This window comes from Citrus sinensis, chromosome 5 (genome assembly GCF_022201045.2).
Source record: "Citrus sinensis cultivar Valencia sweet orange chromosome 5, DVS_A1.0, whole genome shotgun sequence".
NCBI classification, from domain to species: domain Eukaryota; kingdom Viridiplantae; phylum Streptophyta; class Magnoliopsida; order Sapindales; family Rutaceae; genus Citrus; species Citrus sinensis.
This window is the reverse complement of record NC_068560.1, coordinates 33,954,556-33,982,181: the sequence shown is the minus strand read 5'-3', so window position 1 is coordinate 33,982,181 and position 27,626 is coordinate 33,954,556. Positions and strand designations below refer to the sequence as shown.

Here is a 27,626-nt window from a genome sequence, read left to right as displayed (position 1 = left end):
TCTTAATTTTGAAGTAGCATAATAATAATAATAAAAAGGCTAATGCTAAGTTACATGCATGTACCTTACAACCCTCTCACATGAATAGTAAATTATGTGGGTCTACTCATTATTCACGTGAGAGGGTTGTAAGGTACATGCACGTAACTTAGAGGGATCCTAATAAAAAAAATTGACAGGGCGTTTCTTATTTGCCTACTCCGGTGGAAATAAAAAAAAAACGGTGGACCTAACTACTTTTGGCGCGAAACAGCCATGTATGAATATGATTGATTCTTCCTTTTTCTAAAAATTGGGAGAAAATAAAATATTAAAATCCTTAGTACGAGCAAACAAACAAGACCGATTCACTCAAGTGAGCCAAGGCCAACCGTGTCATGCCTGAAGTCAATGCGTCTCAGATTTCTCTACATATCATCACCCAACCCAAGCCCACATTCCATGCTTCACTACTCAAGCTTCTCAAAGCTTCCTTCCGAGTCAACTCATCTGGTCTCAAATCCCATATACACACATCTTCTGGAGAGTTGCCTCCAACAATGCAAACAGATCAAAACCCGCCACATGTTCGACGGATCGTCTCAGAGACTTATCCGAGCTTCGATAACAAGCAGAATTATCCACGCCCAGAGCCTGAAATTTGGATTTGGGTCAAAAGGGTTGCTGGGAAATGCCATTGTTGATCTTTATGCAAAGTGTGGCATTGTTAACTTGGCCGAGAAGGTCTTCGATAGGCTTGAAGATAGGGATATTTTGGCTTGGAATTCTATTTTATCTATGTATTCAAAACGAGGGTCGTTTGAAAATGTTTTTAAGTCTTTCGGGTTGTTGTGTAATCGTGGAGGGGTTCCAAATGAGTTCACATTTGCTATAGTCTTATCTGCTTGTTCCAAATCAATGGATGTCAGTTATGGTAGGCAATTGCATTGTCATGTTATTGAGCTAGGGTTTGAGTCGAGTTCTTTCTGTAAGGGTGCTCTTATTGATATGTATGCCAAGCTTAATAATGTGAGTGATGCAAGGAGGGTTTTTGATGGCGCAGTGGATTTGGATACAGTTTCTTGGACATCAATGATTGCTGGGTATGTTCAAGCTGGTTTGCCTGAGGCAGCATTTGAGTTGTTTGAGAAGATGATAAAAGTAGGCTGTGTTCCAGATCAGGTGGCTTTTGTAACTGTAATAAATGTGTGTTTTAACCTAGGAAGGCTTGATGAAGCACGTGAATTGTTTGCTCAGATGCAAAACCCCAATGTGGTCGCATGGAATGTGATAATTTCTGGGCATGCCAAGAGAGGATATGATGCAGAAGCTGTTAATTATTTTAAGAGGATGAGGAAAGCGGGTGTTAAATCTTCACGATCCACGTTAGGGAGTGTATTGAGTGGTATTTCAAGTTTAGCGGCTCTTGATTTTGGTTTGATTGTTCATGCTGAGGCTATTAAACAGGGTTTATACTCTAATGTCTATGTGGCGAGCTCTTTGATTAATATGTATGCCAAGTGTGAGAAAATGGAATCTGCGAAGAAAGTGTTTGATTCTTTAGATGAAAGGAATGCTGTTTTATGGAATGCCTTGCTTGGAGGTTATTCACAGAATTGCTATGCCCATGAAGTGGTGGACCTGTTCTTTGCTATGAAGAGCTCTGGTTTTCATGCTGATGACTTTACCTACACTAGCATTCTGAGTTCTTGTGCTTGCTTGGAATATTTGGAAATGGGTCGCCAGTTGCATGCAGTCATTATCAAGAACAAGTTAGCAACAAACTTATACGTGGGAAATGCATTGGTTGACATGTATGCAAAGTCTAGAGCTTTGGAGGAAGCCAGGAAACAATTTGAGCGCATACAGGATCAAGACAATGTTTCTTGGAATGCAATTATTGTTGGATATGTGCAAGAAGGGGATGTTTTTGAGGCTTTTAACATGTTTCGAAGAATGAATTTGGTTGGGATTGTGCCTGATGACGTGTCATCAGCAAGTATACTCAGTGCCTGTGCAAACGTTCAAGGTCTTCCTCAAGGAGAACAGGTACACTGTTTCTCAGTTAAGACCAGTCTAGAAACAAGCAATATTTATGTAGGAAGCTCACTTATTGACATGTATGTGAAGTGTGGGTTTATTGGGGCTGCACATAAAGTCTTGTCTTGCATGCCTCAGCGGAATGTTGTCTCTATGAATGCTCTGATTGCTGGATATGCCCAAAACAATGTAGAGGATGCAGTTGTTCTGTATCGAGGGATGCAGACTGAAGGATTGAGCCCAAATGATATAACTTTTACAAGTCTGTTAGATGCATGTGATGGACCTTACAAGTTCCATCTGGGAACTCAAATTCACTGTCTTATAGTCAAGAAGGGCCTTCTGTTTGATGATGACTTCCTTCACATTGCTCTGTTGAGCATGTATATGAACTCTAAGAGAAATACAGATGCAAGACTACTCTTCACAGAGTTCCCAAATCCAAAAAGTACAGTTTTATGGACTGCTGTTATTTCGGGACACGCTCAAAATGATTCAAATTATGAGGCGTTGCATTTCTATCGAGAAATGCGTAGTCACAATGTCCTACCTGATCAGGCTACATTTGTCAGTGTCCTAAGAGCATGTGCTGTCTTATCCTCTTTGAGAGATGGTGGAGAGATCCATTCTCTTATTTTTCACACTGGTTATGACTTAGATGAGATAACGGGTAGCGCGCTTATAGACATGTATGCTAAATGCGGGGATGTCAAAAGGTCTGCACAGGTTTTTGATGAAATGGCTGAAAGGAATTATGTTATTTCCTGGAACTCAATGATTGTTGGGTTTGCTAAAAACGGCTATGCAGAAGATGCACTGAAAGTCTTTCATGAGATGAAGGAAACTCAAGCAACGCCTGATGACGTCACATTCCTTGGTGTTCTCACTGCTTGTAGTCATGCAGGGAGGGTTTCTGAAGGTCGCCAGATCTTTGAGACAATGGTAAGTTGTCATGGGATTCAACCTAGAGTAGATCACTGTGCCTGCATGGTCGATCTTCTTGGTCGGTGGGGTTTTCTGAAAGAGGCAGAGGAATTCATTGAACAACTAACTTTTGAACCTGATTCTAGGATTTGGACTACACTTCTAGGTGCTTGCGGAGTACACAGAGATGATATTAGGGGAAGGTTGGCAGCCAAGAAACTTATTGAGCTGGAACCTGAAAATCCTTCACCCTATGTGCAACTTTCTAATATATATGCTGCATTGGGGAACTGGAATGAGGTTAACACTTTGAGGAGGGAAATGAGAGAAAAAGGAGTCAAAAAGTTTCCAGGATGTAGCTGGATAGTTTTAGGACAGAACACAAACTTTTTTGTTGCGGGGGATACATCTCATCCCAATGCGGATAGGATTTGTGCAGTTTTGGAGGATTTGACAGCATCAATGGAAAAGGAAAGCTACTTTCCTGAAATCGATGCCTAAAATGAAATGATGATGAAGTACATAGCTATCTGCTTAAGCAGATGTGAAATCATTGTTTTATGTGAATCAGTCTGACTGTTTTGAGGCATAGGGATCAATATACTTCATATACTGAAGATATTTTAATATATGGCTCATGGATAGGCAGGCAAGACTGGTACTTTTGGCGATCTAGAGCTGCAGACATCCCCTCATGTTGGTTCTGTTTGGGTGTGCACTGGCGATGCAATTGAAATTTTACGGCCTAACTGTTTGGGAATGGCCCTGAAAAGCAAGGAGCTCTTTCAGAATCGGCAGCTTAGTTTCGTTTTCAGAAGTTGGCTTCTAAAGTCTAAACGTTGAACACCGTCTCTGACTTCTGAATTTCTGCGGGAAGAGAATGACCGGAAGCCATTACTAATCCTCTTTCTGATGATTGGGACCTAGTCTACTTTTTTAAATAATCTACCGGTATGGTAGTTTTTGCATCGCGTATGAGAAGGCTGATGGAAGCAGCACCAGAATAATAATGTGAAAGGAAGATTGAAGGATGATGCGTAATAAAAAGAATTGCTTGAAAAATCTCCAATCAATTGATGGTTCAGCTGGATAATTAAGGCCGACACTAGAGCTTCCGTCAGGAACACTGATGTCTGATGCTTTGCGGTGTCTTGCCTTGGATGTTTTTCAATATCTTTTACAAAACACAATTGCTTGAAAATTTGGATGAATTTTTTTATTGAATAGTATAATTGAAGGGTATCAACTTGTAATTATTTGATGATTTTCTAGCCTTGTTCGATGTAGACAGAAGGTATATAGAACTGTGCACGGATGAGATCCGAGCTTACTCAAACTTTGTCTTTATATTTTTGACTCCATTAAATTTATTAGTTAGACTTCACATGAGATGATAAGACTTCCTATAATATGATGATTACAAATCAGCTGTCACTGTAAGTACCCATGTTTATTTTGGATAATAACATCCGCATCTCTAATGTTTTATGATATTTCAAGAAGAGTACAGTTTGTCCAATTGTGTCAAATAGGTCCCTGATACAATTTAAATAGCACAAATCCTCTTTAATATTGAGCCATATCCTCTACCTCTAACCTTAAGATGGTCAAACTCAAAGACCCGAAATTCAATGTTACAAATTTACAATGGTACTTTATTTCCCCCTCCCACCCCAGAAAAAAGAAGAAGAAAAATATTTACAACTGTACTCAGTTAAATTTAATAGAGGTTACTTGGTTAAGTGTCTACTCGATAAAAATGTAGAAACTATATGACGTTTTAGAAAACATAAAAAATCAGGGACATTTTGCTTTCATTTGTTCCGCGAATTCCACTGACTCTGCTTAGTTGATAAATCATTCTCAGACCAACTAAGCGTTAGGTGGTAGTAAGCCCTGTCACACAATCACTTGTGTCAAAAGACCAAATTTTTCTTACCCTTCTACTAAAATTTTATTCAATGCTTAACAAACCCTTTAGTGACAGTGCTTCCCCTGCATGGGTCTCCAACCTAGAAGCTTCTTTTTCCACAACCCAGTTGCAAAATCTGTCAGCTTTCCTTTTACGTATTACGCAAAAAGTGTTGTAAGCCCATTTTTACGTTACTTGAAGAATAGTTTGCTAAAGATTCTGTACCTTATGAATCTTAGAGTGCTCAATTTTGTTTATTGATCTGTTTATAATTAACCAGATTCAGATTTATGTTGATAGTAGTTGTTATCTGAGGTAGTTGTTCTTACAGATATGGTGTCTGGATTCAGTTTGAGTTCGTTATTTGGTCATTTCAGATCTGTTTACTATGAAGTCTTCAGTTTCAGCAACAAATTAATAAAGGGTCACTGTAAAATTTGGATTTTTCAACCATTCTATGTGCTTGCCTCTGGCTCATTGGTAACCTTCCTTTTAGCTATAATGTGTGCGTATTTGTATTTGTTTCCCAAGTTTCAGCCAGTGACTGACAGTTATGAGACTCCTAAATCAAGTAATTCTGTCGGTAGTTGCAATGTTTTTGAAGGAAAGTGGATTCAAGATGAAACTTACCCTTTATATAATGCTTCTGATTGTCCTTTTGCTGAGCGTGGATTTAATTGCTTGGCTAATGGGCGGAAAGATAGAAGATATACAAAATGGAGGTGGAAGCCGAACAATTGTGAAATTCCAAGTTTTAATGCTCGAGAAATTCTTGAAAAGCTTCGTGGGAAACGAATTGCTTTTGTTGGTGATTCACTAAGCAGAACGCAATGGGAGTCAATGATATGTTTGCTCATGACAGGTGTGGAGGATAAGAGGAGTGTGTATGAAATTAATGGAAATAAGATTACTAAAAGGATTAGATTTTTGGGTGTACGATTTAGTTCATTTAATCTTCGTATTGACTTCTATCGATCAGTTTTCTTGGTTCAGCCTGGTCCTGTGCCAAGGCATGCCCCAAAGAGGGTTAAGTCAACACTGAAACTTGACCAGATGGATCATATCAGCAACGAGTGGACTGATACTGATGTTTTGATTTTTAATTCAGGACATTGGTGGACACGGACAAAGCTTTTTGAAATGTAAGTTGTCTAATTTTTTGAGCTGTGTTTTTCATCATTAATATGTGGCATATTTACCTAAAACTAAGCTATGTTATGGTTTTTTTATTTTTTGGTTCTGTTTTTTAGTAGCCTTCTTAAGATTTTGATATTGAACATGCTTTATTCTACTTTATTTTCATCACTGAACTTTACTTTTTTGTTCTCTATGGAACCCTTAATGTCTATATTTATTAACCTCTTCTACATTTTACTCCACTTTGGATATTGACAAATGCATTAACAAATTCATGAGATATAGACACTTAAATGGTATTATGAATATTGAGCTATATTAGAAAGTTCTGGAGAATGGAGAAATATCCTCAACTTTGGCTAGCTGAACTGTGTGCATATCTATAAGTACTCATGCATATATTAGGCATCACAGAATATTTTGCAGTCTTTTGGTGTCTCCCTTTCTGTGCTCATGTCTGCATATGGAAAGAATTTGTCTCATTCAATAGTGCTTTAATAATCTTCCCATGAGGTTGTAACTGCAAATTTTCAGATTTACCATTTGCTATTTAGGTTATGCTTCCAGATTGCTACTAACATGATTTTCGGACAGGGGTTGCTATTTTCAGGTAGGTGGATCTCTGAAGCTTGGAATGCCAACCACTACTGCCTTCAAAGCAGCATTAAACACATGGGCATCTTGGGTTGACACTTCAATTAACACTAACAGAACAAGTGTATTCTTTCGGACTTTTGAAGCATCGCATTGGAGGTATGTCAGTTAGTTAATCATTCTATACAACATAATTTCTTTATTAGTAGCATCATGAGATAGCCCAAATATTGTGGTCAAAGTCTCTTTCAATTAAATCCTGCATCAGCTCATCTACTTAGCTTTAGCTACAAGTAATGAGTGCTAGTTTCAGATGCTGAATTGAGTTACTGCAAATAATTTACAATAGGTTTTCTAAACCTGCTCACCCTGAACCGTTTTCACTTAGAAGATAACATTATACGTACTTCATAATGTTGTTAAATTACCCGAGAGCTCTCTAGCAATTTTCATTTTTTAACAGTAAAACTTAATATTCTGATCAATGTCTGGCAATCCGTGAGTTTTTGCACATGTAGTTCATTCCACGTAAGGAAACTGGTACCACGTGTTTTACACAATGAAAGGAAAAATCTGACTACAAGTAGTGTGGAGCTTGACTGTCATCTATTTATTCTCATTGATCTTCCAAGAATAAAATAATTTTGCCTTAATATGTGACTTTGACCGACAGTTTTATCTTATTTGTGCCAGTGGCCGAAACCGTAATTCTTGCAAAGTGTCTCGACTCCCTTCATTGGATACGAAAGGGAAGGATCGCAGTTCAATTTCAGATACCATAATCGATGTTGTGAAGAAAACGGCAGCCCCAGTGACAGTACTGCATGTTACACCCATGGGGGCATTCCGGGGTGATGCTCATGTTGGAAGTTGGAGTGACAATCCATCTGTTCCAGATTGTAGCCATTGGTGTCTACCTGGAGTTCCTGACATGTGGAATGAAATTCTCTTCTCCTATCTGCTGTCAAAGAATGGGACATACCTTCAATGAGCACCAAGCCAAATTCTTTTCCATCCTCTGGCATTGAGCATGCACTGTTCTTAATCACACTTGGGATGGGAAAAACTTTTTTTTTTCAGTGTGATCTTTTAACTCCGATTCTGGAAACGTTTGTGAGATATGGCCTTAGTTTACAAATTCCTCCGACTTATTTTTCTGTTTTAGTTTTCATCATTTCTTCCTGGCAGGGCATTAGCCAATGGCCAAAGACGCAATGTGCTATTGGAATGCAATGGCCTTTCTGTCTTCTCTGTTTGTAAATTGTAATATGTTCTTTCTGGTCGACTGTTTGGATCTATTTTGTATAGTCCATTGAATGTAAGTTCCCTTAAATAAAGGAATATTCAGTGAGAGTTATAATTTTCTGATATAAGTACCTTTAAATAAAAAAATGGAGATGCGGGGGATCGAACCCCGTGCCTCTCGCATGCAAAGCGAGCGCTCTACCATTTGAGCTACATCCCCAGTTGGTCTGGTTGCCAGTTCCGTAATCTCATATTAGAAAAGGGAGAAACCTTCTGGTTCGCGTACGTTAGTGTATCTTTTGCCCTTGCGGTTGTGTCATTTGCTAGTGAATATTTGTCCTTTGATTTACCGTGAATAATTATTCTAGAAATAAAAACTACCCTACAAATATTAGGATTAATTAGTAATATCTATGATAAATGTTAGTCATGCCTAACAATAAATAATCTTGATATTTTACCATTAAGCTGAAGTTATATCTCAATGCTTGTTCTGCCATCGAGGCTCGAGCTAGTTGGGTAGAACCATCAGCACCCTTTTTTACTTAATTCATTTGCCAATATGATTGTTAACTTTTGTAATGCGTATGGCAATCCAAAATGGACATCCATACGTTCGTGGGAATCTTGCAGATGGGTCATGAATTACGCAAAGCATTGAAGATAATCGCACGAAAATAATAAGGGGGGGTTGTTAAATTTTTTTACTGAAATCAACATATATCACTTATATATGTATAAAGACATACCACTTTTGTTATTTCTTGTCCCTTAAAAATTTAAAGGAAAAAAAAGGAGTAAATTGGTTTTTTACTTTATAATTTATTTTGTAAATATAAATATATGTATTTATTATAAGAAAAATGTTTAAAAATACTAAAAAAGTATAAGAAAAATATCATGTTATTAATTTTTTATTCATACTGAAACATATATTTCTTATTTATATGATTTATTCAATTTATGCTAAATACGAGTTAAAGTGTATTTGAAAATAAAGGTAATATTATAAAATTATACCACCACGAGTTATTGATTATTATAAAAAAAAAAAAAAGAGAGAGAGATAAGTGACATATCTATTGATTTTAATTGGCAGAAATGGGCAATCTCTCAAATAATAATAATGATGACGACGATGATTATAATGTTAGAGATCATAACATTGGAGTCCCAACTTGAGTCTTAATAAATTTAGTAACTTTATTAATTTATAACTGTAATATCATGTGAAATATTAATAACTAACCTAATGTAATAGTGCCATATTAGTTGAAATTCAAATATTAGAATGTCAACCACAACTTTAGAACAAAGGCTACAATTGAGCAATTTGGATTGAATCTAATTCGACATTTAACCAAGTTGCGTCTCTACTTTTGCTTGTAATTAAACAATCGAAAGATCGTGTTGCGTTTCACTTTATTGATGCTGCCTCGTTATCCAAGCTGCCATGGATGAACAGAAACCAAGCAAGAATTAATACAGCCTTGACGTTTTGTTGTTAGTCACAATATTTTTGTAAAATAACGGTTAAAAGATGCGTCCATCAAATCCCAAAATATTTTGGGCAAAGAAATAAGCTTGATGAAGAACAAGGTAAGAAAACGATGGTGAGAAGTGTTTTCCAATGCAAACAAATTAAACCCCATTTGCTTCCTAATAAACTTAGCATGAGAGTCACGTCATTTGAAACTTGACGTCGGAATTTTCACAAAATTATTAAGCAATGCGACCCAAAGCACTACAAATAGGCACCCAAACTCACCATCCTCCTCACAACAATTATAGAATCACCTGAATAAGCTTATATCTATTAATATCAAAATCATGGCTTCTCCCAATTTCCCACCTAATAACCATTTCCAGCCGCCGCCGCCGCCATCCGCAAAGCCACCACGTCACCCGCCACCGCCACCGCCATCCGCAATGCCACCACGTCACCCGCCACCGCCGCCACCTCACCATCCAATTATACCGCCGCCTCCACACCATCCAATTAGGCCGCCGCCTCCGCCGTCTCCATCACCAGACAATCACACCCCAGTGATTGTGATAATATTTGTGTCATTTGGTGGCCTTTTATTCCTTGCATTCATTGCAGCTGCTATCTGCCGCTACATCAAGAAGAAAAAGAAGAAGGTAGTTCAAGAAACGGATCTTGTGCACTTCAAGGTCAAGGAGGAAATTGTGCCAGGCCCCCATGGACCCAAGGCTGTGAAACTAGAGATTGAAGATGATGTGCCCGTCGATGAAGTGATTAAGAAGAATGAACATTTTGGTGCAGGGCTGCATGCAAAATCTTCTGCTGAGAGAGATAACCCTCGACAAATGAGAAGCTTCTTCGGGTTCCGACCATCGCCATCATCAGATTGAACATAAGGCCTAACTAATTACACGATTGATGATGAGTAGTAAATACACACTAAACAAAAACTTTGAAACAGATAATCATGTTCACATTATTGTTTATTTGTTATCGTATTTATTTATGATATTAATAAAAACTGCAACGGACAAATAGTGTTATGGCTTGTTGTGGGCCAAAATTCAATGGCTAAGTAGAAGCTTAATTACTTTTAACAGAATCATTAATTATGACGATCAAAATCTTCACTTACTAATACACCATGTTTTATAATGCCTTGCTAGCACAATATTAATTGAGGTAAGATGTAACTCTAGTTTGGTGGGCGGTCCTAAATCAAAGTGACAACATTAACATCATTCTCCCATAGTTGTTTGAAGTTCCTTCTTTGATTCTTCCACGTGGAAAATATGGAAGCAAAAGAATCAAGAGATTTCCAAGTGCTCAACTTAATTGATGGTCATGTGGAATCTCTTCGTTATTAGTTGGAAAATTTTGAGTTCTTAGGGATGATGAAAATTTCTCTTGATTGAACAAACTGGATCATTTGTTTATAATCATTTTTTTTTTGTGGGATTAGATGCGATATAGTTGGTTCAAACAGTGAAATTTCTTATATATGGTGATATGAGAAGTATAAGGTTTGAACTCTAATTACATGTGTGTAAAGGATGAAATTTTAGTTTTTGTTCATGTATGTAATACTTTTTTTTTTTTTAAAAAAAAAGAGTCATTTTTAATGCATATATTTGTATGTAAACTTGCTAAATGTTGTGCCATGTAATTTCCACAATAATTGATACTTGGTCCAAAATGTTAATCTCATATTTCACGTATATCATTTGACATCATCAGCATCCTAGGAAAACAGAAGAAAGATATTTAGTTCTAAAGGGATATGCCAGATTTAGGCATGTTCTTGGATAATAATTAATGTTAGTAAGCTGGGATAATATTTTAATCAGGTTTCTTGAACATATTAAAATGGATAAGTAAAAAGATAAAAATGCATAAATTTTGATACATAACATTTTATTTTATATTATATCAATTAAAATATGTACATTTTTTTAATTTATCCTTAAAATTTCTAATTAAAAATTGACGCCAGCAAACTTTGAAAACCGCTATATTAATTAGACGCTAGTTGTTCTCTCTTGACTTGGGGGACTTTAAGATGGTGTAGGGCAGGATAAAGCTGAAGTATGTGTCAATGTCATTTCGAATCGTAAAAATGAGCAATGATGCCGCAAATTATTTGCAAATGCGAATCAAAGAACTCGAAATAAACGGTCAACCAGAGTTTGACCAGATCTCAACGACAGTGTCCACACTCAACAGCAATCCCACCTACTGGAAAAAAAATAAAATAAAATTGCAACTGTTAAGTGTCGTTTAATCAATAATTAATTTTTTTTTAAAAAAAAAAAATTCGATGTTACCAAAGAACAAGAAATGCGCTGTCATTTGGTATCCTAAAACACAGCCACCAATTCACTTGACTCGTTTTCAAACCCACAGAATCAATCATCACTTGTTTTATATTCCTCTCCGTCCCTTTAGAAGTTGAAAGTTGAAACCACTGCACCCCTGGTTTTACAAATTCCACTACTTAAAACACTTTCGCATCCCGGGATTTAGTTTCAATTCATCTCCAAATCACCCCTGATTAATTAATATTCTTTATTCACTTTTTTTTTATTATCAAATTTTTTAAAATTATATTCTGGTCATTCTTCGTAAAATAATATTTTTAAAATATTTTTAAATTATTATAAATCTTAATTTGCCTCTCATTTTTTTCACTTTTAAAAATAAATTAAAAGTTTCATTCTAAGTAGGGATTATAATTAGTTCTGTAATGGCATGATTGTGATTAAATGGAAAAGAAGGGTTCAATTCTCAGACTACATCTCTATTTATACCCCCCTGGTCCCAACAGTGCCAGCCTCCTCACAAGTCACAAAACCAGTTCAAGAAAAAGACGCACACTCCCTGTGCTAAGTGCCACCACCATGCAAGCCTCTCAGTTTCTCGTCACTTCCACCAAACCTCCTGCTGCGTGCTCTCCACTTGTCCCAAATCCCGCCCACAATCGTCTAACCGCCGCATCCTCCACCGTCCGATTCCGGAAAATCTCTGCCGTCGCAGCACCACCGAAACCAAAAACACATTCAATGCCACCCGAAAAAGTCGAAGTCTTCAAGTCACTAGAAACCTGGGCCACCAATAACGTGTTACCATTACTCAAACCAGTAGAGAAATGCTGGCAGCCCCAAGACTTCTTACCCGATCCGACGCTGCCTTTTTCGGACTTCACTGACCAAGTCAGGGCCCTACGTGAACGCACTGCGGGGCTACCTGACGATTACTTTGTTGTGCTGGTGGGTGACATGATCACTGAAGACGCCATTCCCACTTATCAGACGATGATTAATACGCTCGATGGTGTCAGAGATGAGACCGGTGCAAGTTCCAGCCCATGGGCTATTTGGAACCGCTCCTGGACTGCTGAGGAAAACCGCCATGGAGATTTGCTCAGGAGCTTCTTGTATTTGTCGGGTCGGGTCGATATGCTCATGATTGAGAAGACTGTCCAGTATCTTATCAGTGCTGGCATGGTGAGTGAATTTCTGCAATTTTTTTTGGAATTTTAGTAAAATTATAAATTAGTACTCTCTTTTTTTTCTGGGCATACAGGTCCATAGAGTCTAATCCATAATTTCTAATAACAGAATTTAATTTTATATATTGAATTATTGATAAATCCATGATTTAAATATAGACTTATACAGTTTTACGCTATTGAATTTATTACCGAAATTTAATGGCATTATGGCACTAGGGTTGGCAAAACTTGGGTCGGCTTTTTTAAGTCCGGCTTATATATATTTTTTGGTAATTTTATAAATTTTAAATTTATTTTAATAAAATTTGACATGAAAATATAAATTTAAGTGTCTAAAAACTTTATATACATGTGATAAATGAGTTAAATAAATATAAATATTTAAAATAATATAATTTTATAGTATTTTTTTAATATAATTCGAGTTTCGGGTTTATCAAGTGATGTCTAAGATCGGCATGGATTCATATTCGGCCCACAGTGCCCTAGTGGGGTTCGGACTTGTATTTTTGCCACCTCTATATGGGAGGGACTCAAATTAAAAAAACTATAAACTATATTGTCATTTGCAATTTGATTAAACCTTAAGGATCAATATAATAAATTAGCGTAAATTATAGTTAAAATCATCTGGACTTGTATCTTGTATGGTATAATTGACTGGAAATATTTATTTTCTTTAATTTTAATTGATAACTAAGGACAAGATGGGCATTTTAATTTACCGAACAGGACCCTGGGACAGAGAACAACCCGTATTTGGGCTTTGTTTACACATCGTTTCAAGAGCGCGCCACTTTCATATCACACGGCAACACGGCCCGCCTGTCGAAAGAGGGAGGTGATCCAGTGCTCGCGCGCATATGTGGAACCATTGCATCAGACGAGAAGCGCCACGAAAACGCCTACGCTAGGATCGTCGAAAAGCTCCTTGAAGTGGATCCCACGGGTGCCATGATCGCAATTGCTGATCTGATGAACAAGAAAATCACAATGCCAGCTCACTTGATGTACGATGGGCATGACCCACGGCTGTTTGCGCATTTTGCGGCAGTGGCTCAGCGGCTTGGCGTGTATACGGCACATGACTATGCGGATATTTTAGAGTTTTTGATTGGACGGTGGGGATTGGAAAAGCTGGAAGGCTTGACGGGTGAAGGGAGACGTGCACAAGAGTTTGTGTGCGGCTTAGCGCCTAGGATTAGGCGACTGCAGGAGTTAGCCGATCAGCGAGCCAAGAAGCTGAAGCCGCCTCTCGTTAAGTTTAGCTGGATTTTTAATAGGGAACTCAGCCTGTAAAAATTAAAAATTAAAAACCCCAAAAAAAAATTTTTTTTTTTTTCTTTTACAATGTATTTCCCTAATGTTATGCATACATCGTGGTACTTTTTAGCATATATAGAATGTAATCAAACTTAATTAAGATCTTGGGGTGAAAATTCTAGTTTTCATTTTACTTTCTTAGTTTCTGGTAATGCTCGATTTCATCATAACACGCAGATACTTTAGAAGAAATTAAAAGAAAAAAAGAAATTGTTTTTGCATTTCATTATTATTAAAACAATTGCAATATATTTATATCTCAAGCATTAGTGAAATTAGAAAACATAAATGCATGAAGTCTTCATCAGCATCTAAGGTCCTGTATGTAAGATCTTGTTTGGTATTGTGACACTATGAAATAATCTAATGTCCGCCGAAACGAGTAGTATCCGATTCCATGTTCATACAATAGAGTAAATGCCTTTGTCAATTATATTACTCGTGTATTTTTGCACTAATTATGCAGGCGGCCATGTAATTCCCGCCCTTTGTGTAAATCTTATCGTTGGCAACATCCTTTGATTAGAATCTGTGTCCGGCAAAATGTTTTACTAGACATCTGAGGATTCGCTATATATTGAGTTGAAATTTGAACTATATATTTGTTTGTAGCACTCGAAATTATGTGAGAGCTTATTGTTGTTGAGGAGCAGGGCAGATATCTTTATTCTCTTGCCAAACTGACACTTCCCATTAACTGATCATTTTGTGGTAAAATGTGGTCCATTTGTATAATACCCTTAGTGATCATCATAGCCATGACTTATTGCTCACATAAATGGAGGAACCCCACAAGCAAAGGAATAAGGCTCCCTCCTGGTTCCATGGGCTTGCCTTTCATTGGAGAAACCATCCAATTCTTTATCCCCAGCAAGTCTTTAGATCTTCATTCATTTCTAAAATCCAGAATAAATAAGTATGCGTTTGTATGCGCGCGCGCGCCTTATACCAATTCTTTTATTTGTTATAGATCGGTATATGTTAATTGGACCCTAGTAATTTAGCTTCTTGTTTTTTTTCCCCTTCTTTTTTGGTTTAATTTCTATCTCAGATACGGACCTTTGTTTCAGACGAGCTTGGTTGGTCGATCAGTTGTGGTGTCATCTGATCCAGATATCAGTCATTTTATTCTTCAACAAGAAGGGAGGCTGGTGGAATTGTGGTACATGGACTCCTTTGTTAGGCTTGTTGGCCTAAGTGGCTCAGTCAAAGATGGTTCATGCATCATTGCTGGCTCCATTCACAAGCGTCTAAAGAAATTGGTTTTTGATCAATTCGGTCCTCAAAATTTGAAAGCGAAGCTCTTGCCTCAATTGCAAGAAATGATCAATCAAGCCTTACTGAATTGGACAACCCAGAATTTTGTTGAACTGAAACATGCTTGTACGGTGGTCAGTTGCCTCATTATATTGCATTTTATTGATTATTTACCAATCACCAACCAGTATTGTTTGCTCAGGTTCAAATTTTGTGCATCATCGCAGATGATAATAAATTTCACAATGAGTCATCTCTTTGGCTATGATCCTGTGAAATATGGGGAAATTCAAGCTGAAGAATTTACCCATTTTTTCGAAGGGCTTATGTCTTTACCCTTAAACATCCCAGGCACCACCTACCATCGGTGCTTGAAGGTAATAATTTCCGCTTTAAAAAAAAATTGTTTGTTGAGAACCGGAAGCTAAAGTTGATAGGTAAATTAAGGTCGAACATAAATATTAAAAATAAGTCGTAATACTAATTTCTATGTTCAGAAGCAAAAAAGTACATTGAAGATTATGAAGATGATGATCGAGGACCGGCAAGCAAAGTTGCCTGAAGAAAGAACAAGAGGGGACTTCCTAGAGCTCATTGTGGAGGACATGAAAAACAACAATCTATTAACAAGTGACCTCATTTCTTACATGATGTTTGGCCTTCTGCTTGCCACATTTGAGACAATCTCAACCACTTTAACTTTGACCGTGATGCTACTTACTCAACATCCTTTGGTGGTGCAAGAGCTGGAGGTATTTTCTTCTACATTTTTGTGCTGAGCTTGAGCCTCGATGGGCATTTAAAAATTATTTCTTATTTTCTATGTCACCTTCCAGAGGGAAAATAAGGAAATTGTACAAAAGAGGAGTGTGGAAACTGCGATGACATGGGAGGAATTCAGATCATTGACTTTTACAAAACAAGTGAGGCATGAGTTTATTTTTCTTTTTATAATGGATTAGTTTCCGAAATTCTTCTGATTTAGACATAATTGGTAATGTGCAGGTGATCAATGAAGTACTTAGAATGGGTAATTTTGTACCAGGGTTCTTAAGAAGAGCAATAAAAGATATCCAAATAAAGGGTATTTATACTCTTATTTTTCTCATTATAATTTTGCGACAAGTTCAATTTTATTTAGGGATTATTTTCAGGGACCTCCCCTGAGGTTTAGTGTATTTACAGTCGGATAGAAAGTATGCATGTAATTACAGAGACCTCCCCTGGTGTTAGTGTTCCGTTAAATGGACTGTCAGTTGACTATTTAAATTCCAAAAATGCCCCTCCCGCCAAAATCTATTTTGATTCATATGATAAACTGATGGATAATAGAAATCACACCAAAATATCCAATGGATAAAAAAAAATTACACACCAAAATATCCAATGGATAAAAAAATTACACACTAAAAAAAATAAACATTTTTCTGCCAATATTACCGTTGTAAATAAACGGTAATATTCAGCAGCAGAGCCTATAAATGGAGCCTTTTGCAGGCTTAATAAATCACCATAGCACACTCTCTTCTTCTTCTACTTCTTTTAAAAAATTCTTAAAAACTTTGGTTCTGCAATTTGTTCAAACTGATCACTCATTCAGTTGAACTCATCAACAAAATCATTCAAAAAAAATCAAGCTCAAACACTGCCTGAAAGCCATGGATTCTCAAAGCTCTAATACATCAAGCACATCAACCATGGAACAAGTTTATGAGCCAGCTTGGAGGAACTTTGTTAATGGAAAGCTCATTAGGTTTTCAAACCGTATATGCAAATGCCGTATGAGAGCTGAAGTAAAGATATCTGAATCAGATAACAACCCTCACAAGCTTTACTATAAATGCATGAACAAAACAAACTGTGGGTACTTCAAGTGGTGGGTTCCAGAAAGGAATGATTTCAACAATGGAGCTTTTTTTGAAGGAAATATGACTGCAATTGTGAATGTTGATGCCCTGCATGCTATTGAAGCTAATGTGAATGAAGTGAAGACTCTAGTAAAGAAGTTACAAAAATCTAGATTTGGTGAAGGGGCTGTGAAGATGATGATGTACTTGAATCTAACATTCTTTATACTCAATCTACTAATGCTTAAGATGTAATAGCTTATGTAATCCTATCTATATCTATGAAAGGCTATAGTAAAGTGTAGTTGTTCTGGTGCTTTTCAAATGCTATGTATCAACACTTAAGAAGCTCATGTAACCCATCTCTGAAAAATGTGGCAAAACCTAGTTGGAAGCCTATAATATCAATGAAATCTAGCCGAACTCCTTATATGCACTACTACATTAGCATATATATGATAGATAAGTGATAATTACAATAATAAGTAAATAATATCAAGTACAATAAAAGTAAAAGCCCCTGCTCAAGCTACTTCATACTGACATCTAATATTCATTCCAACAACAAACGCCATAAGAAGCAAAATCAGATCAATAACAAAAAGCATAATGAATAACACAAATAATATACTTTAACTTATAATTTTATATGCATTCCAGCAGTATCAAATGTCATCAATGGCTGAATTCGATCAACCTATACAAATCAGCAGTAGCCAATGTATAGAGTAGCAGCATGTGTGTTTATACATAAACATCACAAGTACAAAATAAACAAAAACTCAAACCTATATCTATGGTTGAGTGACAAAAAGATGATACAACATCTTTATCATTCTAATGCTTACAATTTAAGGTGATGCATCATCTAACCCCTCAAAAAAATTTGTTAGATGGGATTAGCTTGGCTTCTGCTGTCTTCACTTCGTAAGTACAGCTTGATGTTTTCAATGCTGTTGGATGCATTAATTTACTAGTGATCACTCCTGAGTAAGTTGTCCTTCATGATTAAAGTAAACAAATTAAAACGTAACTTGTGGTTGTATTAAATCATGAAAAAAAAACTATTATTCTAATTAAGCTAATGCAGCAACTGAATGTAAGTTAAAACATGCTGTCAAGATTACATACCATTTCCATGGACACTATTCTGGCTGAGATTCACAGAACCAGTAGTAGTAGTAGATCCCAATGACTTTCCTTTATCCTATATGTAGACAATTAAATAATGGATTAGCATAACACAATTTATAATAAAAGCAATATACACCAAAATTACAAACAATGAATAAATATGACCTGATGGACTTTCTTTTTCAGAAATTTCTTAGTTTTTCCCCCTCTCTCAGTAACTTTGCAGCTTCTGACATTGTGGCCCCACTGATCGCATTTAGAACACCTTACGCTTGAGCTCCTCTTAAATGTCTTATTTTCACCAGCCTCCATTTTCCTCTTGGTTTGAGGCCTACCAACAGCCCTTATGACAAGTGGTGGTAACAGATTATCATGCAAAAGTAAAGGCCATCTGCTTTCATCAGGCACTGGATGCAGCTGGTGAGAATAAGTTTTCTTGAATGCAGTTTTCTTCAATAAATGATGGATGTAATCATTCACGTTATATCTCATTGCATCAATGCAGCACATGGCATGCTTGCAAGGTAAGCCTGATACATCCCACTCCCTACAATCACAATGCTTCATGCCTAAATCAACAACACACCTCTTAGAAATATCTTCCATTACTTCAAAGGTTTTGTCATGACCAAAGATAACTGACAATGTTCTAGATTCAACCCTTCTTCTATAACCTTCCTCCGAACAAGTGGAGGCAGCTCATCTTGCCAAGTGTTGGCCTGCTCATATCTTTTGTGTATCAATATCATAATCTTCCTTCTAATCTCCTCAAGCATTCTCACAATGGGCATGCCTCTGAAGTTACTGATCCAATTATTAAAGGATTCAGTCATATTGTTTGTGACATGCGAACACTTGATTTGTACAGGGAAGCAATGCTTAGCCCAACAAACCACTGGAATTTGCAACAACCATTTGTGAGCAGCAGGGCTGATACTATAAATTTCAGCCATATGGTTATTGAAATCAACTTGATTTGCACTTCTACATGCAGCCCAGAATTCTTTTTTCAGCAACATACCAGGAAATTTTTGCTTGAAGTTTGAATAAATATGCCTACAACAGTACCTTTTTAAAGCATAAGGAAAAACCCTCTCAAGAGCATTCAATATCCCCTTTTGTCTGTCACTCATAAAGCAAAGACCCTCACCACCATTACAGCCTATTTGCTCATACAGTTTCTCCATAAAGTAAGTCCAAGACTCAGTGTTTTCACTGTCTACTACACACATGGCTAACGGATATATGCCATAGTTGGCATCTACACTAACAGCAGACAATAGGACCCCTTTATACAGACCCTTAAGGTGACAACCATCTACACCTATAAATTGCCTACAACCTTCAAAGAATCCCCTTCTATTAGCATTAAAAAACACAAAAAAAAATTTAAAATGAGGATTCACCCCACCACCTAACCAATCTTTTTCTAACGAGACTGTTGAACCGGGATTAGAGGATAAGATAGCATTCATATACCTGAACAGCTTTGTGAAGCTAGCCTTGTGATCTTGACCGAGCAACTCCAAGGCTTTATTCTTGGCTCTATACAGTCTCTGGTTGCAACATTTTATCCCATAGTTTCTGAAAAGTTCTGAGCCAAGCACATCAATGGGGAGTTGTGTGTTGCTTCTAAATAGATGGAGATATGTGGCTGCAATCCATGTTGAATTTGCTTCATAATTCTCATTGTTTCTCTCACAAGTATGTTCAGGCATGTAAGTCTTGATCTGAAAATGTTTTTTGTTCCAATTTGGACTTGCATGTATCCTCCAAGTGCATCTTGGAGTTGCACAATTAAGTGTCACCCTGCTCTTTTCATTCTTCACCCTCTTAAGCCTAAAACCATCCTTTATTGCAAAAACTTTCACAACATTTCTAAATTCATCAACTGTCTTGAATAATTGCCCAATTTTAAGTACAATATTTGCACCATCAGGGGTGAACTCAAATCCACCAGAATTTGCCTCGTAATTGCAAGTAGCTGATACAATATTCTCATCATCACCAGCATCTGAATCTGCCCCACTATCGTCAGCTGAATAATAGTCATCCAATCGTGCATCCCATTTATCTTCATTGACATAATCAAACTCTTCGTCACTGTCACCAGAATCCAAACCGTCAATATTAACTCCAACCCCAGCGCCAGCATTGGAGGTTTCAGCATTTAAATCAGGCAAGGTAAATTCATTTTCCGCAGCAAAGTCAGACCAATCTACCTCAGGTTCAGCATATTGTGTAACTGAAAACTTATCAAATGGAGCTTTTTTCTTCTGATTTTGCACACTCAAAACAGATTTACTATCTAACTCAGTCTTGATAACAAACATTGCCCAAGAGTAATGCTTATTCCTTAACTTCTTGAATGCATCTTGTAGGTCTGAGTCAGTCTTTAAACTCATATTCAATATTTCCCAAGGTAGCAGCACTTCAAACCTTACTTCTTTAGCTTCATATACAGGCAAATCAAAGCAAACATCCTTCACATCCTCCCACAACTTCTTCAATGTGTATTGCTCTGGAATGACATGTGCAACATTAACCATTTTACCACTCACAACAGCTTCTATGTCCATGTAAATTAAGCTGTAAGGTTAAAGTCGGTGCATGTGGTCACTATAAAATATTAAATGAAAAACAAAACATTGTGAAATGAACTGCTACAGCATAAAAATACCATATTTGCACCCCTCAAACAAGCATACTACATATTTTCGGCAGCTCATCTCAAATTTTTTTTATCACGCATTGTCCATAAACAATTAATAATACTTATTAATAATTCAGCAAATGACAGGACCAATCGCCCAGCTAAGCAGACCCATTTTATCACACATTTTCAACTCAACACCAACAACCCCAAATAAAAACAACATCTAGCAACATATTCATTAATTGAAACAGACCCATTGTTATTTTTAATCAACAAAAGCCGTAAGCCATTAATTCAAGGAAGCAAGCTGTATTTCGAAGACTAACCTCTTTTGTGATCCAATTCCAGTCGCGACAGACACTGGCCGTCGGCGATGCTCACTTCGTGGAAGCTTTGGACCACCGCACGATGTCATCTCGTGCATTAGATGAAAACAGATCAGTGATTGCTTCTTCTCCAACGATGAAAATGAAATTGGGTTTTGTTGTGTAAGCTCTCCAACGATGAAAATGAAATTGGGTTTTGTTGTGTAAGGCTGTAAGCTCTCCAACGATTTGTGTAAGTTGTGTCTTGAAGTGGAGTGCATTTTCTGAAAAAATTCATTTTCGTTTGTCTGTTGGGTAACGATAGTCACTGGGTAATAGGGAGTTCGTGTCTTTAGTTTCCAGACATCCAAGCAAGTTTCGTTTGAATTTTGTTTTTTTTTTTAATTTTAAATGTAATTTTACGTATTTGCCCTTTATAATAACGTTATACGTATTTTTGTATTAACGCTAGGGGAGGTCCCTGTAATTACATGCATACTTTCTATCCGACTGTAAATACACTAAACCTCAGGGGAGGTCCCTGAAAATAACCCTTTTATTTAGTGGAACCTTAGTTTTGCAGAATATACAATCCCGGAAGGCTGGACGATAATGGTTGTTCCATCAGCGATTCACTTGAACCCAGAAACGTACACAGACCCTTTTGTGTTTAATCCATGGAGATGGAAGGTTGCATCATTTTGTATCAAACTCGTGCGACAAATACACAATTCCTCAAATTTGGCTTGTGAGTGATAAATGATGCTACTTATAACAGCATTTGGCAGAAAACAATGTCACCTCCGCTAAAAATTTCATCCCATTTGGTGAAGGAATAAGACTATGCCCTGGTGCTGAGTTCAGTAAAGTGTTATTGACACTATTTCTTAACGTCTTGGCCACGAAATACAGGTTGATGAGCTTTCATTTATCTGCCATTATTTGAGCGCCACAAGAGATTTAAGAATTTAACCTTTTTATTTTGATTTTTTTCAATTTTTTTAAAGCTGGTCTCAAGTGAAGCCTGGGGAAATCATTCGAGCACCAACAATGGGATTTGGCAAAGGTTATTACATTAAGGTGGCAGAGAAGTCTATTTGAAGCCGACAAAAGCGACTGGCGTAATTACCATATCATTAACACTGCAACGGCGTATAAGAAAGAAGATTTACACGAAAATCTTTATTACATAAGCTACAAAAAGAAGTACTGTAAGAAATAGGTAGAAAACACACCTCTTTGTACGCCATATGCAGCAAGTCATCAAACAGAAAAACAAAACAAAAAAAGGGACTGTAAGAAATATGTAGAAAACACAACTCTTTGAAAGCCATTCGCAGCAAGTCATCAAACATACAGCATAAATTACTTATTCTCGGGGTAATATATAACTTGGAAAATTATGTGATCATCTTCATTCTGCCTCCATTAGATTGATCAGCAACAGCAGACACATCTAACCATCCATGCGAATGATGCACCTAATGCTTTCTCCCGCAAGCATGAGGTCAAATGCCTTGTTTATCTCCGAGAAGGGCACAGTGTGAGTGATGAATTTCTCGACCTCCAACTCCTGCAACATTGAGGCAGTTTTAGTTTAGAGAAATGGAAAATAAAGAAAGCAAACACATTCAAACAGTCAAAAGCGTATGCTTACCTTGTTCATGTATTTTTCAACAACAGAAGGAAGATCAGAGCGAGGTTTGTAGTTGCCAAAGAAGGTACCCTTAAGAGTCCTCTCATTAAGCAGATTCATGGGATGAGTCTTGAATGCATCATCTTTGTTTGGCACACCCACAAGCACAGCAACACCCCAACCCTGAGACGGAACCCAGATTGCAGAATTAGAAAATAACTACTTCATTTTCTTTTCATTTTTTACTTTGTTCCAAACGGTAAACAGAAGATTGGCTAATGGTAATTAATTACATCGTGAACGCATTCAAATGCTGAAATCATGGCCTGGACGCTTCCAGTACATTCAACACTTCTATCCACTCCACCATTGGTCATGTCAGCAATCACCTGATCATAAAAAGCATAAATCAATTTCTGCATGATCAAATGACAGTCTGGTAGCATGGCTAAATGTAATTAAACAACAAACAATGCACACAACAAATGGGAGATCATATTCAGCAAAAAGGATATTAAATTATTATACAAATTACAAGAAAAACAACAGCTTTGGAAGCTAAGGTTGTGATCTATCATTTGCAAAATAACTCAAAAAGGTCTAGGAACCAACCTGTTGAACAGGTTTGTCATAATCTTTTGGATTCACAAACTCGGTAACCCCAAACTTCTTGGCTGCAAGAATAACAATATGCGCTTTCATCAATAAGTAAACAGCAAATCATATTGGATATGAAGCAGAGAATGCATCTTCACAAATGCATTTATTGATATAGAGTAGAGCTTATAACTTATGATATTTTCTGTTTTATGCATGTATATTAACCATTATACCTTCATTGAATCTGCTTGGGTTCAAATCAACACCAATGATCCTGGAAGCCCCTGATACCCTTGCCCCTTCGGCAGCCTAAAAAATTGAACAGAATACACTAATATTAGATTCTGGAGCAGATAGCCTCTAAAAATTGGACACAAAGCAAATAAAGTAACTTACAGCGAGGCCAACTGCACCCAATCCAAAAATGGCAACAGACTGGCCCTTCTTCGGTTTGGCGACATTAACAGTAGCCCCAAAACCTTCAACAAAAAAGATAAATTAACCTATATAAGTTAGAAACTATAGCACTGCCAGTATTGTTGAGTTAAGGGATGGGAAGTTTTCAGACCTGTGGAGATTCCACAGCTAAGCACACAAACTTTGTCAAGAGGGGCAGCAGGATTGATCTTAGCAACACAACCGACATGGGTAACAGTGTATTCACTGAAGGTAGAAGTGCCCACAAAATGGTAAATTGGCTTCCCCTTAATCGAGAATCTCGACTGACCATCATTAATCATAACACCCCTGTCAGTATTGATCCTGAGGAGGTCACACATATTGCTTTCCTCTGAATGACAGTGAGGACATTCCTTGCACTCTCCTGTGAACACAGGAAGAACATGGTCTCCTGGTTGGAGATCAGTTACCCCCTCCCCTACACTTTCTACAATCCTGACATCAGCAGCACAAAAAGGGGGAAAAAAAGAGGCCAATGTTAATACACAGAAGTGTCTGATAGGACATCCAGATTGTACAATCAGTATTGAATGTTACCATATATGGATGAAAACAAAGTTTCAAGAAATTTGTTTTTTTTAGCTTCATTTAGATATAATTCTAAGCATTTAGAGATAAACATACCCTCCAGCTTCGTGACCAAAAATGCGAGGAAAGAGAGGTGTTTGTCCCTGCAATAGAAAGTAATCATTTCAGTTTCCAAGCAATGCAAGTGTAGGAGAGATCTAGTTTCCAACATTAAAGATGCCATGGAAACAGAGGAGGACTCAAAGAAACAATAGATTCACAAAATCATCGGAAGATCTTTAATACCAAGAATTCACAATATGATTTGAGCTCATACTAAAACAAATCTCCACATAATCAAAGAATTTGGCCAGTCTCACAACAAGAATTAATAAAATTCCTTAAAACACACACAATGAACAGATCGGCAACATATCATCTCGTGGTGAGTCTTCTTCTTAGGAAATGCATTACCATTAGTTAAACAAATGTAATCCACATGCATGAATAAGATATGAATTTGCTGTCACCTTGGCTTCCCAGAAGTAAACATCAGTATGGCATAAAGAGGTGAAGAGGATCTTCAATCGAACTTCATTTTTCTGTGGTGGAGCCACCTCCACTTCTTCAATCACCAGTGGCTTCCCCGCCTCCCATGCCACCGCCGCTGCAACCCACATATACCCAATAAGCCAGTATAACAATTAACAACTATACAAGCACCGCATGCTACCAAGAACACAACACTTCTCACTACATCAAAAAAAATTTTTTTAAAAAAAGAAAGAAAACATTAACGTGAATCAGTCTTGAAAAAAAGAACCTTTTTTTTTTGTTTTTGGACACACAAAAAGCTCATCATCATACAGGAAACTACTTGGTCAAACAATAGTGACTCATATGTTAACAACCGTCCGAAAAAGAACTTTAGAGAACAATAATAAATGGATGACCAGAGTGACCATGATCCATGTCACGATCATCCATCAACAGATGATCTACAGAGAAACCCAACAACTGGAGTCAAGGCAGAAGCGGATTGTCAATCACCTTTGCAGCGAATAACTTGACCAGCTGTGCCAGACATATTGATGATGAATGATGATACTCTCAACACCTGTAAAATTAGCAGTGTTTAGCCTGAACAAGGAATCTGGGTTCGCTCGCTATTTATAGCAGTGTGCGCACGAGAATACCGTTTTCGGTTCCTTCAACTTCATCCAAATTATAGTGGACTCCCATCCCACGTGTAATTGAAAATTTCTAGAAATCTTATAATTAATAAATATATATAATTAAATTTAATATAATTATTACTACTTACATTATAATCTTTAAAATAAAAATTCATACTAAAACATCATCCACTTATTTATTAAACGAGTGAGATAATATTTGATGTATTCATACGACTTGTATAATTTAAAATTTCTCCGGATTCGGGAGTGTAAAATACTTTGACACTGCTCCTGTGTTGTATTTCCAAAACCAGCGGCAGAGGATGGACCCCTGGTTTTCTTCATCGACAGCCACGTGTGCCTTTATCTTCCCCATGACACCGACGTGGCTTTATCCTAATAGGACATTTGACTTGCATGAAACCACCATCCTTTTACGGCATTACCATGCATTTCCAGATTTGAAAATTAAATGAGTACCCACCTTTTGTCGAAGCCCATGGTTTCACAGCCGAAGGACCCAAAGAAAGATTAAAAATTTAAAAGTCATCGGAACCTGATTTACTTAAGTTTTTTTTTTTTAATACATTGGAGCCTAAGTAAAACTAGGCTAAAACCGAACGAGAAATAGAGATCTCATATATATTATTACATAACCAATAACTAAGACCCTCGGGAGGTTTTCAATGTATCAAAAAAATATCAATATTATATACTAGTAATCATGTACACTTCCCAAGATATCTTAATATCTTTGTAAAATAGACTAAAACTAGGTTTAAATTACCTTACAACCGTCCGTTGTATATTATGATATTTTTTTTTATTACACATCATAATTTTTCTATTTCGTAGAACAAAAAATTGAGTAGTACAATAAAAAGCTTGAACGTGTCTGTAATTTGTAAAGTACCTTTCTAGAAAATACAGAGTATTATAAGTCAAAACATGCATACCTGTCAACATCAATGCATCGATATTTTAAGCAGAATTGAAATCTAATTCAAGGAAGACGTTCATAGGGACAAATTTAGACCAAATTGGTATTGAAAGGACAAATTTAGGCATTCACACTGCTCAATTATGCAACTCTTAGCAAGATACCACCGAACTGAAAGGGAAGCTTACGGTTGCTTGCTGCAAGTAGCAGAAGTCTAGCCATCCATGCATATGATGGTCCTCAGGCTTTCTCCTTTAAGCATGTATTCAAATGACTTGCTGATCTCCGAGAATGATGCAGAGTGAGTGATAAATTTCTCCATCTCCAGTTCCTCTGCCTGCAACGTCAAGATATGTACAATGTACGTAATTAGTAAACACTGTAGGAACATAACCAAAGATATTACATAACATTAGCTAATTACTATCATCTTTGTTTGGCAAAACAACCGGGACAGCAACTCCCCGAGCTAAGACCAATAAACGTACTTACAGGTAATTGCTCAAATAAAAACTCAGATAAGGAGAGGATCTTGACTGAGATGATTGTTACATCATGGACGCATTCAAAAGCTGAGATCATGGCTTGGATGTTTCCAGTATATTCAACACGCCGATCCAACCTGCCATCAGTCATCGCCGCGATCACCTGATCATCAAAAGCATATGTCAATGATCATACACATGTGTATAGCACAGGTAAGTAAAAATTAGGCTTTGGAACCAGCCTGCTGAACAGGTTTGTTATAATCTTTTAGATTTACAAACTCAGTAACACCAAAGTTCTTGGCTGCAGAAGTCAGTATATAATTCAACCTTCATCAAAAAGTAACTAGATATGACACAAATAAATGAAGCGGGCTCTTTGAATATACCCATTTAGAAAATGACCCTACCGTCACTGATTCTGTTGGGGTTCAAGGTGACACCAACGATCGTCGAAGCGCCCTGATAATC

General features: G+C 37.0%; 6 protein-coding genes and 1 non-coding gene across 8 annotated transcripts; 4 read left to right on the top strand and 3 right to left on the bottom strand.

Annotated features, from left to right (window-relative positions):
• The first annotated feature begins 31 nt into the window (after positions 1–31).
• Positions 32–4,329, top strand: LOC102619190 (pentatricopeptide repeat-containing protein At3g09040, mitochondrial). The gene has a single exon (XM_006472863.4). The coding sequence runs from the start codon at positions 391–393 to the stop codon at positions 3,442–3,444; it is 3,054 nt and encodes a 1,017-aa protein (XP_006472926.2). The 5' UTR covers positions 32–390; the 3' UTR covers positions 3,445–4,329.
• Positions 4,330–4,814: 485 nt separating this feature from the next.
• On the top strand, positions 4,815–7,939 carry LOC102618893 (protein trichome berefringence-like 7). Its single transcript, XM_052441953.1, has 3 exons — positions 4,815–5,997; positions 6,587–6,745; positions 7,280–7,939. Exons 1-3 carry the CDS (start codon positions 5,189–5,191, stop codon positions 7,575–7,577), a joined length of 1,266 nt encoding a protein of 421 aa, XP_052297913.1. The 5' UTR covers positions 4,815–5,188; the 3' UTR covers positions 7,578–7,939.
• Positions 7,940–7,978: 39 nt separating this feature from the next.
• Positions 7,979–8,051, bottom strand: TRNAA-UGC (transfer RNA alanine (anticodon UGC)). Its single transcript has one exon. It is a non-coding gene; the product is annotated as a tRNA-Ala (tRNA).
• A 1,610-nt stretch (positions 8,052–9,661) lies between these two features.
• Positions 9,662–10,207, top strand: LOC107176328 (protein TRACHEARY ELEMENT DIFFERENTIATION-RELATED 7A-like). The gene has a single exon (XM_025096889.2). The coding sequence runs from the start codon at positions 9,662–9,664 to the stop codon at positions 10,205–10,207; it is 546 nt and encodes a 181-aa protein (XP_024952657.2).
• Positions 10,208–12,064: 1,857 nt separating this feature from the next.
• Positions 12,065–14,284, top strand: LOC102618601 (stearoyl-[acyl-carrier-protein] 9-desaturase 6, chloroplastic-like). Its single transcript, XM_006472861.3, has 2 exons — positions 12,065–12,820; positions 13,561–14,284. Exons 1-2 carry the CDS (start codon positions 12,080–12,082, stop codon positions 14,125–14,127), a joined length of 1,308 nt encoding a protein of 435 aa, XP_006472924.2. The 5' UTR covers positions 12,065–12,079; the 3' UTR covers positions 14,128–14,284.
• Positions 14,285–17,891: 3,607 nt separating this feature from the next.
• On the bottom strand, positions 17,892–22,363 carry LOC127902702 (uncharacterized). The gene is made up of 4 exons (XM_052442500.1): positions 21,372–22,363; positions 18,555–20,978; positions 18,387–18,462; positions 17,892–18,255 (listed from the first exon to the last, which is right to left on the bottom strand). The coding sequence occupies exons 1-2, from the start codon at positions 21,629–21,631 to the stop codon at positions 18,995–18,997; spliced, it is 2,244 nt and encodes a 747-aa protein (XP_052298460.1). The 5' UTR covers positions 21,632–22,363; the 3' UTR covers positions 17,892–18,255; positions 18,387–18,462; positions 18,555–18,994.
• A 142-nt stretch (positions 22,364–22,505) lies between these two features.
• Positions 22,506–25,770, bottom strand: LOC102618125 (alcohol dehydrogenase 1). Of its 2 annotated transcripts, none has more exons than XM_006472859.3 (10): positions 25,603–25,770; positions 25,083–25,219; positions 24,670–24,716; positions 24,155–24,480; positions 23,983–24,065; positions 23,820–23,895; positions 23,599–23,660; positions 23,280–23,375; positions 23,008–23,169; positions 22,506–22,923 (listed from the first exon to the last, which is right to left on the bottom strand). In XM_006472859.3, exons 1-10 carry the CDS (start codon positions 25,637–25,639, stop codon positions 22,807–22,809), a joined length of 1,143 nt encoding a protein of 380 aa, XP_006472922.2. In that variant the 5' UTR covers positions 25,640–25,770; the 3' UTR covers positions 22,506–22,806. The 2 variants fall into 2 exon arrangements, with proteins under 2 accessions (XP_006472922.2, XP_006472923.2); XM_006472860.3 differs by lacking the exon at positions 25,603–25,770 and adding an exon at positions 25,506–25,593.
• Between the last annotated feature and the right edge of the window lie 1,856 nt (positions 25,771–27,626).